This window comes from Triticum aestivum, chromosome 3A, assembly GCF_018294505.1.
Source record: "Triticum aestivum cultivar Chinese Spring chromosome 3A, IWGSC CS RefSeq v2.1, whole genome shotgun sequence".
Lineage (NCBI taxonomy): Eukaryota > Viridiplantae > Streptophyta > Magnoliopsida > Poales > Poaceae > Triticum > Triticum aestivum.
Window position 1 is genome coordinate 425,023,080 of NC_057800.1, and position 14,078 is coordinate 425,037,157.

At 43.4% G+C, this 14,078-nt stretch overlaps 1 protein-coding gene across 1 annotated transcript; it reads left to right on the forward strand.

Annotated features, from left to right (window-relative positions):
* Positions 1 to 3,219: 3,219 nt before the first annotated feature.
* LOC123061486 (TPR repeat-containing thioredoxin TTL1) lies at positions 3,220 to 7,422 on the forward strand. Its single transcript, XM_044484608.1, has 7 exons — positions 3,220 to 4,389; positions 4,996 to 5,197; positions 5,310 to 5,494; positions 5,587 to 5,920; positions 5,998 to 6,202; positions 6,415 to 6,521; positions 6,606 to 7,422. Exons 1-7 carry the CDS (start codon positions 3,518 to 3,520, stop codon positions 6,765 to 6,767), a joined length of 2,067 nt encoding a protein of 688 aa, XP_044340543.1. The 5' UTR covers positions 3,220 to 3,517; the 3' UTR covers positions 6,768 to 7,422.
* Positions 7,423 to 14,078: the final 6,656 nt, after the last annotated feature.

The following is a 14,078-nucleotide window of genomic DNA, read 5'->3' on the forward strand; positions in this document are numbered from 1 at the left end:
GTACGATAGCACCACCTATGGAACCACGACAAAAATCATCGTGTCTTCATTGCGTTTGAGTTCTTCAATCCCTTCTTTACATTCATATGCAAAGTCTTTACTTTCCGCTGCTCAAATCTTAGACTTGCATGTGTAGGGCATACTTGACTTGGTTGAATTGCTAAAACTTTCCTACAACTAAAATTGGGAAAATGATAAGTTTTATTTGGTCAAGTAGTCTAATCACCCCCTCCAGACATACATTCGATCCTACAGCCACACGCTACGCGAGACTGACTGTGCTGAGCCAACCTTGCATTTCCAAGGTGTGCCTATTTACCTCATGCCACCTTTTTCTTCCCTAACTAGAAAATAAGATGCGTAAGGTAGGCTTTTGCTGGTTTTCATCTCCGTCTTCTTATTTTTGGCTACTTTTCTAAGCATCTGCTAGTGATGGCAACTTAATCCCGACCAGTACAATTTTGAGAGGATTATTGTCCGACTCATTCTTGTTTTCCATAGTACCACTTCAATGTTCTTAGAATGTCCAACGAGTAAATTATAATCATCAATGGCAGCTCCGACCCGGGTCACACTTATTACTTGAGTATACAAATATGCGGCCTGTTATTTTGGCAGAAGTTGTGATTTTTGTAAATGTCATTTTGCTTGATCCGATATGTACTAACATTCCTTGCCACCTTCTTGTAGTCACAATATTGGACACAAGATGGTGAGCTCATTGTTGGGTAGAGTAGGAATAAAAACTCCATAAAGTAGGTCACTTGTCTTGTAATAACCAATAGTATGTCTAGCTATTCTTGAACATGTTTAGTGTGTGTAGATAGCGTTGAAACAAAAGTTGTTCAACCTTTTGAAACTTAGTTCACAGAAATTTACCGGAAATTTATCCTAGTGGACGCCACTTCTTTATCTTATTTGTTTGTCTTGCACTGAGAATGAGTAAGTGGAACGGAGAAACTCCAAAATACTTTGTCCATCAAATTGTAGTGTCTTAAAAGCTCTATTTTTATATCAACCGAGTAGAGCTTGTACTTTATTCTCATTGAAGACTTTAGTCTAAAAATAATAATATTGAAGTTGAAGAGACATCTTCTCTTTGTACAAATACAAAAAAAAGATTACAAAATTTATCCACGACCGAGATATACAATTGACTATTGGTGTCTAGTTTGAATTTGTTATTGTTCCCTTGGCCTCTACAATGAGAAGGAGTGCACAACCTACAAATACGTTTATTACAAAGTCTTAAAAATAAAGGAAAAGGCCCTCATGCTAACATATGTAAAACAAGAAAAAAAGTGCTAAATAGAGCTACCGTCACCTAGTCACCTATGAACACACCATGAAAAAGTAGCAAGTAACTACATCACTATGGTCTCCAACCACTTGCTTCACCTGATCATGCTTTCCACAAACCCGGCCTATGTAAGAATGCTCATGATTGCAACAATACAACACTCCTAGGAATAACTCGGTTTTGGTAGTTTAAACTTCTTTGTCAAAATAATATAGTTGTATCATAACCAAATAACCTAACATTTATCAGAACTACACTCATAATCTAGGAGAAGGGACGCCACCCTGGACCATCGGGCCATTTTCCTACACATATGAGCATCATTTAAGAGCAATACACAATACCTAGAGAAACCGAGCAGTTTGGCATATACATTCACCTTGTTTATAGAAGTTATTTTGAGCTAAGTATCTCTAGTCAAAGTTATCCTTTGACATGTAATATTGTACCGACTGAGGTGTGTGTGTGTGTGAGTGTGTGTGTGTGGGGGGGGAGGGGGTTGATGTACTAAGTTTCCACAAAATGTGCGAGTAAATAGCACATGCGAGTTCATGATAAGTCAATACATCGAGCCGGTAAAGAAAATGTCCATTATGCTATACAACATGGCTGCAATTATTTGGCCCGATAAGAGCTCATCTAAATTTGACATTAAAATACCGGTCATATGACTTGTGCCAAAATGACATTCTTCCTTCTCGTAGTGTTATATAAGGAATTGCAATTGTACAACTAATTAAGATTCATTTTTCATCCAACTGTATTACAAAATGGGTGTCACGGTCATTTTGGAGGCCAATGCATCCTAATTAGCTCTTTTGGCTTGGTATAGTTTCTTGATAGTAGTTGTGTTTTCCTCTATTCATTTAGCCATTGGTCATTACATGGCAGATATATTTTGTAGACCATTACAACAATTAGTCACCACAAGAGAAATGCATCATGCACACTGTGTGATAAAAATAAAATAAAATATGGCAATACACCAAATATCTTAAATATTTCAGTGTTTGTTTAGTAATCTAGTTGGGTACACAAATATTAGAACACATGGTTTGGATATTTAAACCCATTCTTAAACAATGCATATCTAGAAACATTAATTTATATTCAGATGCTCAACCATTTTTGGGACACCGAGGACTTGGGATATCCGAAGGTATTGCGTTATTAAATACGAGAATATATGATAACTTTTATATCATACATTACATTAGACTTGACGATGTATGTATCTTGTATGCCACTAAAAAATACTATCCTTATATATTACAAATCTGATAGATAATGTTCAATTCCGTTGTTGAAATGTTGTCACCGCATCATCAATATTTATCTTATGCAAAGCATAGTGGCGTTCCATCTAAAATTATATTTAAAAGGAAAATAACTCCGCCGTAGAACAAAAATATATCATAAAAACCAAGTTCATTTCTAAATCCACTAACAATATATGTCATTTACATCACTTAGATGATACCAGTCAAAACACATCTTATGTCTAGATTGTATTGCCTCTTGAAACTAAAATAGTTGTAAAATTGCTATAACTCACCCGTAAATTTTTTTCGCTGCAAAAAGGTAGATTTTATTTTGACTGATTTTCTGTAAATCTAAGTGTTTCTAAGAAATTCAAAAAAAATCGCTATAACTCCAAATATCTCTATAAATCAAAGTAGTTCAAAGAAATCTCGATAACTCTCTAACCCTCCAAAAACCCACAAGGTCCAAGAAGACAGAATCCCAAAACTCTATGGCACCAAACCGCAAAACCATCCTCCAGGCAGAAACCCAAACAGCCCCATAGAAGAAGAAAGGATAGAGATTTTTGTATTTTGCCCCCTGAGATACTCGAAGCGTCTCGGGGTCACCCCTGTGTCGGTGCGCGCAGAGTCTATTTCTTCCCCTGACGCCCAGTCCTCTCCCCTTTCTTCTTCCTTCCTTCCTTCTTCTCCCCTCTTTCTCCGGTCGGTGCTCGCCATCTCTCTCCATTTCCCCGCCTCACGAGAAACCCACACGCGCTTTTCCTCCATAATTTATTGCTCAGGGTTCTTGCCGAGCAGTACTGCGCAACCACCCCCGCCGCGCGCGCGCGCAAGGACGAGCTCTTCCCGTGTTGCGTGCTTCCTTCTATGCCTGCTTGTTTGGTCAGGGGAGGAGGAGGAGTTGCGGGGTGCAGGTGGCGGTATTGGTGAGATTTTGCGGTGAGATCCAGCCATGTCGGAGGCCGACCGGTTACGCCTCCGCGCGGCGGCGATAGCGCTCGACGGCGGCGCCGTGCGGGACAAGCCGGACTCCAAGGCTAACGTGTTCGCAGATCTTGGGTCCCCGGTGTCGCCGCTGCGGGCGCGGGCCAGCATGACGACCTCCTCCTCCTCCTCTTCCGGGTCGGCCAAGTCGCCAGCGCAGTCAAATGTTGGGGCGGCGGGAGTGGCAGGTGGGAGGAGCCACTCCGGTGAGCTGGCGGTGGAGAGCCACCCGCCGCGGCTTCCGGGGCACCGGCGGTCCGGATCTGGCCCGCTGATTTTCTCCGGCGGCAGCAGCAGCGGAGGGAGCGGGGGAGGCGGAGGGGACCGTGGGAGCACCGCGAGCTCGCCGATGACCAATGCGCTCCCCGCCGGTAACATCTGCCCATCTGGGCGCGTTCCGGGGGCGGCGGCCGCGCCGCCCCCGCCGCGCTCCCGCCCGGACGTGCTCGGATCCGGCACCGGCCACTATGGCCACGGGAGCATCATGCGCGGTGCCGGCATGGTCCCCGCGAGAAGCAGCATTGATGCGCCGTCCTTTCTCGGACACTCAATGCGATCTCCGGCAAGCTCCCCGGTGGCGCCACCGAGCGGCGGAAGCCTCCAGGAGATGACTCGCTTAGGCAACGAGTGGTACAAGAAGGGGAGGCACGGGGAGGCGCTGCGGTACTACGACCGTGCGGTGTCTCTCTGCCCCGAAAGCGCCGCGTGCCGCGGAAATCGTGCCGCCGCTCTCATCGGCCTCGGCCGGCTCGCCGATGCGCTCCGCGACTCCGAGGAGGCCGTGCGGCTCGACCCGGCCAGCGGTCGCGCCCACAGCCGCCTCGCTGGTCTCTACCTCCGGTGAGGTTCTTGTGCTCGTATCTTTGGGTCACTGTAACCGGCATTGCGCCGCTCTGCGGCAGAACGCATTAGATTCCAGTTCGATGTGCAGATTCCTACTTGATTCCATTGCTCTCAAGTGTTCACGTTTTCACGCCTGCATGTTGCTGTTGCTTTCTTGGCTGTGCTTGCCAGCTTTTCCCGTTAACAAAGTCCAACCTGAAGATGAAAGCAACATGATTGTTGCGTTGTTCCTCTTTCTTTTTGTTTGCGCTGCCCGATTTGATTGGGGATTGTTACTGGTCCGTGTGGTCTGTTTGATCATCCCTCTCCAATTTGAAAAAAAAGGAATTTTGGTGACAGAATTATCACATTAATTGGGCGTTTCCCATCACACAGTGCTGAATGAAAGGTGTTGCTTAGCTGTATTATTTTGTAAGCTTGCTTGATGCCATTGTCTTTAGGTACACTGAATTCAGACCACACAATGCTTACGAACCATGAATTTTAATCCTAATTCTGTTCAAACGGGGCGCTGTCCTGACCTGAGAGCAATTCAGTGTTATTATTCAGATGTGCTGCATGCTTGTTTTGTTGCTGAAATCAGTGTTATTTCCATTGTTTCAGGCTGGGAATGATTGAAAAGGCGAGGAGGCACTTCACACAAGCCAGGCATCTTCACGAGTCCGACCCTGCAGACTGGGAGAAGCTGCAGGATGTGGAGATGCATCTAGGAAGAAGCACAGATGCCAGGAAAATTGGAGATTGGAAGAGCGCGCTGAGGGAAGCGGATGCTGCAATTGCGGCCGGAGCCGACTCGTCTCAGTTGGTAAATTGCTCATCCCTCGCTTGTGCTTTCTTTCTTTCAAGTGTTGGAAAATGGAATCAGTTTTACATTGTAGATTCTTGGTAGAATTTATACTGGTTTCTTTTTCAACCAGCTTCGTGCCTTGAGATCAGAAGCACTTCTCCGGCTCCACAAGCTAGAGGAGGCTGATTCGACTCTTACAAGCTTGCTGAAATTAGACAAGTCATTACTATCGTGGACGGCGGCCAAACTCTCGGGCATGTTAGTTGAATCTTATGTACATATTGTGCGAGCCCAGGTTGACATGGCATTGGGAAGGTACGTACGATCGTCCAACCCTGTAACAATGCTTGATTCTCTAGATTGCAGCAAAAGCAGATCATCACTGTAGTTGGGATTCATTTCTGCAGGTTTGATGCCGCTGTTGCAGCAGCTGAGAATGCCAGACTTATCGATCCTGGGAATGCAGAAGTTGGGATGATTCTAAATAATGTGAGGCTAGTTGCAAGAGCTCGAGCCCAAGGGAACGAACTCTTCAAGGCTGCCAAGTTTTCTGATGCTTCTATAGCCTATGGTGAAGGCCTCAAGTACGATCCTTCAAATCCAGTGCTCCACTGCAACCGAGCAGCTTGCTGGTGGAAGCTAGACGGTTGGGAGAAAGCCGTTGATGACTGTAATGAGGCGTTGAGAATACAGCCTACTTACACAAAGGCTCTCTTAAGGCGAGCAATGTCCTATTCCAAGGTAAGCGACCGGGCATTCTCATGTTCTTGACATCCCATTCCTCTTGCTGTTTTGTTGACCTCTTCCATTTTTATTAGCTCGATCGTTGGGCTGATTGTGTGCGGGATTATGAGGCGCTCCGGAAAGAGCTTCCTGCCGATACTGAGGTTGCTGAAGCATTGTTCCATGCTCAAGTTGCCTTGAAGACAACTCGTGGTGAGGATGTATCAAACATGAAGTTTGGAGGAGAGGTTGAAATGGTAACCAGTGTAGAGCAACTATATGCTGCCACTCGTTCGCCTGGTGAGTTTTGCTCAAATAATACTTGTTTCTGTTACAGTTCCGATATCCGTAGGTCAGTTCTTGTGTGTATCTGTGCATTATCATGAAGAACGAGAACTGCCACATTGTTTGTGTATAAAACTATAAAATTATTACTGATGCATCTGGATAGGTTTATAGTGTACTAGATTTGCCTGCATTACAGTTTTGCTTGCCTGTCGTTTCATTTTCAGGGGTATCTGTTGTCTACTTCATGTCGTCGGTGAATCAACAATGCATACAAATTACACCTGCGGTGGACTCTCTTTGCAGCGAATGCCCCTCAATGAATTTTCTGAAGGTAAAGCTACTTGATGTATCACTCAATCAGTTACAACTTTTTGCAAGTCACTAACAGACAGGCCACATTGCAACCCCTCAACAGGTAAATGTTGAAGATAGCCCAACGGTGGCAAAGGCAGAGAACGTGCGGATAGTCCCTACATTCAAGATATACAAAGATGGGGCGAGAGTGAAGGAGATGATCTGCCCTACCTTGCATGTCCTGCGCTACTCAGTGAGACACTATGCCGTATCCAGTTCTTGAGAAGCTTTCGGTTGGTACATAGGGCTCCCCTTTCCTCTGCCAGCCAGTCTTTTGCTTTAGGTCCCAAATTTGCAAAAACACCAGTCTCCACAGCATTTCACCAGCTGCATAATAATTCCCCATTGAGCATCGAGCATAATGAGCCTCCCCCAGTTTTCTGCTTTCCACCCATCATTACCCATCCCGTCCCATCCCTTGCCGTTGAGAACATATGATATTGCCGACCCCATTCAATTCTTACACCTTTCAGGCTCTTTGGCTCCCTGTATTTTGATACATTTTGCTTTACATCTTAGGCCGTAAACCAGCAGCGCCCGTGGAGGGCAATGTTTGTAATGTTGTTTAGTTTAGAATATCATAGAGGGAGAGGGGAGGGGGTTACTGGTTGCGGTTTTCGTTACGTGTATATACCCTATAGCAAAACATGAGAATCCATTTAGTGGAGGTGGTGAGGAGGAGGGGGAGGAGGGTACAGACAGGGCTAGTTGTTGTGTTACTGTCATTTTAGCGATAAAAAGGAAAATCAATTGGTAATTGGTGTAGAGAGGGGAAAGATTGGTGGTGTTAATTGGATGCCATTTTGCTGCTTCTGCTGGTCTGTGGTGCCGATACATTTTCATCATCATGAATAAAACAATCCAACATTCTTTCTTTCTTTCTTTGTATTTTACTCTGCTGTTGGTTATTTCTTTCTGTAATGAGCTGGAGTATTATGGTATGTTGTCAAGAATCACTAATCCTAGCTTGCTCTGGCATTCTTCTACTATTTGTCAGCATTAGCACAATAGGTTTGTTCTGCCAGCTGGCATGGCATGGCCTGTGAGAGTCCTTGGGAGTAGAGATGATGGCAACATCAGCACTGGTCCTCTGGTTTGGCTGTGTGTGTGTGGTGGCTGGTAGGTGTGGGTAACAAGGGTAGTAGTAACACAGCGCATCGCCCAATGTATGTGCTTAGGGGTGTGAAAAAGAAGAGACTTTTTCCTCACTTGTTCTCTCTCTGGGGTGGGTCTACAGTAGGTGTTAAAGCCATGATGACCACAGAACTGTCAGTCCTCTCTGTCTCTCTCTAGCTCCATGGTGATGATCAGATCTGGGAGCCCCAGCTGGTAATGATTTGGGCCCCAGGGCCAGGGCCAAGCAAGTCCCTCCTAGCCTGGCACGCAGAGCTGGCCCCTTTTGAATGGGGTAGCTACCTCATTCATTGCTTTGCAATCTACTACTCCCTCCATTCCTAAATAGTTGTCTTTTTAGAGGTTTCAACTGGTGACTACATACGAAGCAAAATGAGTGAATCTACACTCTAAAATATGTCTATATACATTCGTATGTGGTGATCATTTGAAATCTTTAGAAAGACAAATATTTAGGAACGGAGGGAGTAGTACTGTCCTCTCTCTCCATCTCCCTAGCCTACACGCCCAATAGATATTTACAGTCTCTGATAGCGAGTATAATAGTGGGGTTTTTTTTTTCGAGGGTACGCCAAAGGCGTACCTTAGCTTTATAGAAGGGAGAAAAATATGTACAAGAAGTATAATAGTGGGTTTATAGCGGACTGGGAGCTTGTGGCTCTCAGGTCTACTCCCTTCATCCGGTATTACTTTGCAAAAATGGATGTATCCGTATTTTAGTACTAGATATATCCATTTTCGAGACAAGTAATTCTGAACCGAGGGAGTAGTAGATAGCGGACCGGGAGCTTGCGAGACAATAGATATTTACACCCGATTTTTTCTAAAAAAATAGTAATTTGTAAGAAAGTCCAAAAAAACTGAAACCTTTTGGGAACAAAGTAGATTTATTGTTGCACTCCTATAAATCTTTTGTGAAGAAATGATTCATGTTGTTGTTGTGGACGTAATAAAACAAATTTGTCTGTATATACATGGTACTGTTCATGCTATATTCTATGACAATTTGCCGTTTTTGTCAGAATTTTGTCGGACAATATTTCGTTACAGAATATTTTTGTATGACAGAGACGACAGATTTTTGTATGATAGAAACGACAACTCAAGTTTGTTGGGAAAAAGTTTTAGAATGTTTTGACTTTTTCTGAGTTAAAATAAAATAAAAATCAGTTATCAGTTGTAATTACCACCATGTTTCAAAAGGTATTTTCCGTTTATAGTCTGCTTATGTGGCACTTTTGCCCGTGTGAATGAGAGACGTGGAAAGGTAAGGAAGTGTGCTCTGATGTAAGGGCAACTCCAACGTTGATCACCATATTTTAGGCACTACTTCCTCCGTTTCAAATTACTTGTCGCAGAAATGGATGTATCTAAAACTAAAATACATTTAGATATATCCATACTTGCGACAAGTAATTCGGAATAGAGGGAGTAGATGTCTACAATCAAGGCAAAAAGGGGGCGAAGTAGAGGTTGGTGTTTGCCGCCGACGAGGCCATGGCTTCCTATGGCCTCTGAGCGCTTTTTTTTAAACGAGGCAAAAGACTTGTCATTTTCATTGGTTAAGAAGAAAAGAATTGCTTGGTTAATTAATGGAAAACCGGGCTAAAATCGATACAAACCAACCCACATAACATGGGTACCACCGGCCAACCTGGCCACCAACATGGGATCAAACAGCAACAAGCAACTGCACAAAAACCATGACGGCACATGCCAACAGAAGGTAACACACGCGAACAACCGATAGCTCCGACTTTGATGACGATCATCACAAAGGAAATATGCAGGACACGCATCGATCGTGCTCTCCGTAATCGACCACCGAGCGCCTGTCATCGTCACCACATGGACACAGTCCACCGCAGCTTTGACTTCAAAGCAACTAAGCAACCTACGGAAGAGCACCTCGGACACGCCGGGAAGATCCACCGAAGCCTGAGCCTCGACCAAAGCTCCTCGCGACGCCATCATCGTTGCCAAACACAAATCAGCGCCCTCGAAATGGCCGCCTCAGCAAACTACGCGGCGAAGATGCCGCCATCCACTGGTCCCCAGGTTGTGTCCGGCTCCGAGACGATGCCCCCAAGGAGGAAGAAGACGTGATATAAGGCATGAATGTTTATTTTGTGTTACCATGGCACTCCATGCATGTGTCCAAGCCCTGAGACCAATATGTTTGAAAATTCCTTCCAATTTACTGCGCATGTAATTACATCGCACACAAAATGTACACATATATGATTTTTCAAACTGTTATGGTTAGCTGTTGCATGCACATGTAGTTCAAATTTGAATTACGGTCATTAAATGGCTAGAAAATCACTTAAATGTCTTAAAAAGGTCAAATGACTCTTGAAAATTTTCAAATTTTGACATGACAGTTGTATTAGTGCACGTCAACAGTAAAAAAAATTTGAAGGCCATAAGAGGAAGCTATCGTTGGTCATCATCAAACATGCATTGTTCCCTCTCGAAACCACGAGCCTTCTAGTGAGTTGCTCCGCTTTGTGAGGGGTGCGTGTCCAAACTTTCGTCAAACACAATATTTTTACCACGGCATCTTGGTGGCATGCCATTACGTAAAGCAAGGTTTCATGTATTTCTGATCATCTTTTAATTTTTTGGATTTTAAATGTCATGGCACTCCATGCTTTGTGTCCAAGCCGTGACACCAATATGTTTCAAAATTCCTTCCAATTTACTACACATGGAATTAACTCACAAACAAGTACATAAATATGATTTTTCAAACCATTATGGTTAGCTGTTGCATGTACATGTAGTTCAAATTTGAATTACGATCATTAAATGGCTAGAAAATCATCTAAATGTCTTAAAAGGTCAAATGACCCCTGGAATTTTTCAAATTTTGACATGACAATTGTATTAGTGCACGTTAATTGTAGAAAAAATTTGAAAGCCATAAGAGGAAGCTACCCCCGGTTTGTCATCAAACATGCATTATGCCCTCTCGGAATCACGAGCCTTCTAGTGAGTTGCTCTGGTTTGTGAGGGGTGTGTGTTCAAACTTTCATCAAACATGCCAATTTATTTACCACACCATCTTGGTGTCATGCCATTATGTCAAGCAAGGTTTCATGTGTTTCTGATCATTTTTTATTTTTTTTGGAATTTAAATGCCATGGCAGTCCATGCTTTGTGTCCAAGCCGTGACACCAATATGTTTGAAAATCCTTCCAATTTACTGCACATGTCGCACACAAGTACAAAAATATGATTTTTAAACCATTATGGTTGGCTGTTGCATGTACATGTAGTTCAAATTTGAATTACGGTCATTAAATTGCTAGAAAATCACTTAAATGTCTTAAAAAGGTCAAATGACCCCAGAAATTTTCCAAATTTTAACATGACCATTGTATTTGTGCACGTTAACTGTAGAAATGTTTTGAAGGCCATAAGAGGAAGCTATCGCTGGTTCGTCATCAAAGATGCATTATGCCCTCTCGGAACCACGAGTCTTCTAGTGAGTAGCTTCGGTTTGTGAGGGGTGTGTGTCCAAAGTTCTGTCAAACATGCCACTTTTTTACCACGCCATCTTGGTTCCATGCCATTACGTCAAGCAAGGTTTCATGTATTTTTGATCATTTTTGAATTTTTTGGAATTTAAATGACATGGCACTCGATGCTTTGTGTGCAAGCCGTGACACCAATATGTTTGAAAATTTCGTCCAGTTTAATGCACATGGAATTAACTTGCACACAAGTATAGAAATATGACTTTTCAAACCGTTATGGTTAGCTCTTGCATGTACATGTAGTTCAAATTTGAATTACGGTAATTAAATTGCTAGAAAATCACTTGAATGTCTTAAAAAAGTCAAATGACCACCGAAATTTTCCAAGTTTTGACATGACAGTTGTTTAGTACTCCAAATATTCTTTTACATTTAAAACACCATCCGTTGCCACTGTACTCCAAATTCATCTTTCACAGCTAATACAAAATATCAACAACATCACACACAATTTGTTGTAGGAACCATTTGCGATGAAAATTCATGGGACTATTTAAGTCTTCCTCCATAAGCCTCGTTGATGACCCAAAAGTATAGGGATCAATCGTAGCCTTTTTGATAAGTAAGAGTGACGAACCCAACGAGGAGTAGAAGGAAATGACAAGCGGTTTTCAGCAAGGTATTTTCTGCAGGCACTGAAATTATCGGTAACAATTAGTTTGGTAGTAAGATAATTCGTAATGAGTAACAAGTAATAATGTAACAAAGGTGCAGCAAGGTGGCCCAATCCTTTTTGTAGCAAAGGATAATGCTGGACGAACTCTTATATAAAGGAAAGTGCTCCCGAGAACACATGGGAATTATCGTCAAGCTAGTTTTCATCATGCTCATATGACCCACGTCCGTTAGTTTGATAATTTGATATGTGGTTGGACCAGTGCTTGGGTGTTGTACTTACTTGGACACGATTGCCACTTATGATTAACCCCTCTCGCAAGCATCCGCAACTACGAAATAAGAATTAAGATAAATCTAACCATACCGTGAAACATGTGGATCCAAATCAGCCCCTTACGAAGCAACACATAAACTAGGGTTCAAGCTTCTGTCACTCTAGCAACCATCATCTACTTATTACTTCCCAAAGCCTTCCTCTATGCCCAAATCATGGTGAAGTGTCATGTAGTCGACGTTCACGTAACACCACTAGAGGAAAGACAACATACATCTCATCAAAATATCTAACGAATACCAAATTCACATGATTACTTATAACAAGACTTCTCCCTTGTCCCGAGGAACAAATGTAACTACTCACAAAGCATGATCATGTTCAAGATTAGAGGGGTATTGAATATCATTAAGGATATGAACATATGATATTCCACCAAATAAACCAACTAGCATCAACTACGAAGAGTAATGAACACTACTAGCAACCCACATGTACCAATCTGAGGTTTTGAGGCAAAGATTGAATAAAAGAGATGAACTAGTGTTTGAGAGGAGATGGTGCTTATGAAGATTGACGCTCCCACGATGAGAGGATCGTTGGTGATGACGATGGCTTCGATATCTCCCTCCCGGAGGGAAGTTTCCCCGACAGAATCGATCTGTCGGAGCCCTAGATTGCTTCTGCCCAGGTCCCACCTCGAGACGGCGGCGCTTCGTCCCAAAAGCTTCCTTCTATTTTTTTCTAGGTCAAAACCCTCCATATAGAAGAAGATGGACACCAGGGGCTGGCCAGGGGGCCCACAAGCTTGGGAGGCGCGCCCTGGGGAGTAGGGCACGCCCCCAGTCTTGTGGCCACCTGGTGGGTCCCCTTCCATTGTTTCTTCGCCCAATATTTTCTATATATTCCAAAATAATTCTCCGTTAAGTTTTAGGACATTTGGAGTTGTTCAGAATAGGTATCTTAGATTTGCTCCTTTCCGGTCCAGAATTCCAGCTGTCGGCATTCTCCCTCTTTGTGTAAACCTTGTAAAATAAGAGAGAAAAGGCATAAGAATTGTATCTTAAAGTGAAATAACATCCCATAATGCAATAACTATGAACATAAAAACATGATGCAAAATGGACGTATCAACTCCCCCAAGCTTAGATCTCGCTTGTCCTCAAGCGAATGCCGAAATCGACAATCATGTCCACATGTTTAGAGATAGAGGTGTTGAAAAAATAAAATACGGACATGAGGGCATCATGGTCATCCTTAGAACAACAATATATTGTCATATAAATTCTTATGCCAAAGCGATAATTCATTCACAAAGTAAAGTATAGACCAACAACTTTATTGAAAACTAACAAACTAACAAACTTATGAGATCAAAGCTTCAATCAGACACATAGAAAGACAGGGGCTTATAGTTTCGCCTCCTAACCATTTACCTCAAGGGTAACATCAACAATAATACTTTATGATTACCTACATCCCAGTGGATATGTATGTCTTGATCTTTCTGTTGGGGAACGTAGTAATTTCAAAATTTTCCTATGCACACGCAAGATCATGGTGATGCATAGCAACGAGAGGGGAGAGTGTTGTCTACGTACCCTCGTAGACCGACAGCGGAAGCGTTATGACAACGCGGTTGATGTAGTCGTACGTCTTCACGGCCCGACCAATCAAGCACTGAAACTACGACACCTCCGAGTTCTAGCACACGTTCAGCTCGATGACGATCCCCGGACTCCGATCCAGCAAAGTGTTGGGGAAGAGTTCCGTCAGCACGACGGCGTGGTGACGGTCTTGATGTTCTACCGTCGCAGGGCTGCGCCTAAGCACCGCTACAATATTACCGAGGAGTATGGTGGAGGGGGGCACCACACACGGCTAAGAGAACGATCACGAAGATCAACTTGTGTGTCTATGGGGTGCCCCCTGCCCTCGTATATAAAGGAGTGGAGGAGGGGAGGGC

Excerpts from the sequence above, each read along its gene's own strand:
- LOC123061486 (XM_044484608.1), top strand. The coding sequence starts at position 3,518 with ATGTCGGAGGCCGACCGGTTACGCCTCCGCGCGGCGGCGATAGCGCTC. Across the intron at positions 5,495-5,586 it reads GTTGACATGGCATTGGGAAG|GTTTGATGCCGCTGTTGCAG; the intron begins GTACGTACGATC and ends TCATTTCTGCAG. Across the intron at positions 5,921-5,997 it reads GAGCAATGTCCTATTCCAAG|CTCGATCGTTGGGCTGATTG; the intron begins GTAAGCGACCGG and ends CATTTTTATTAG.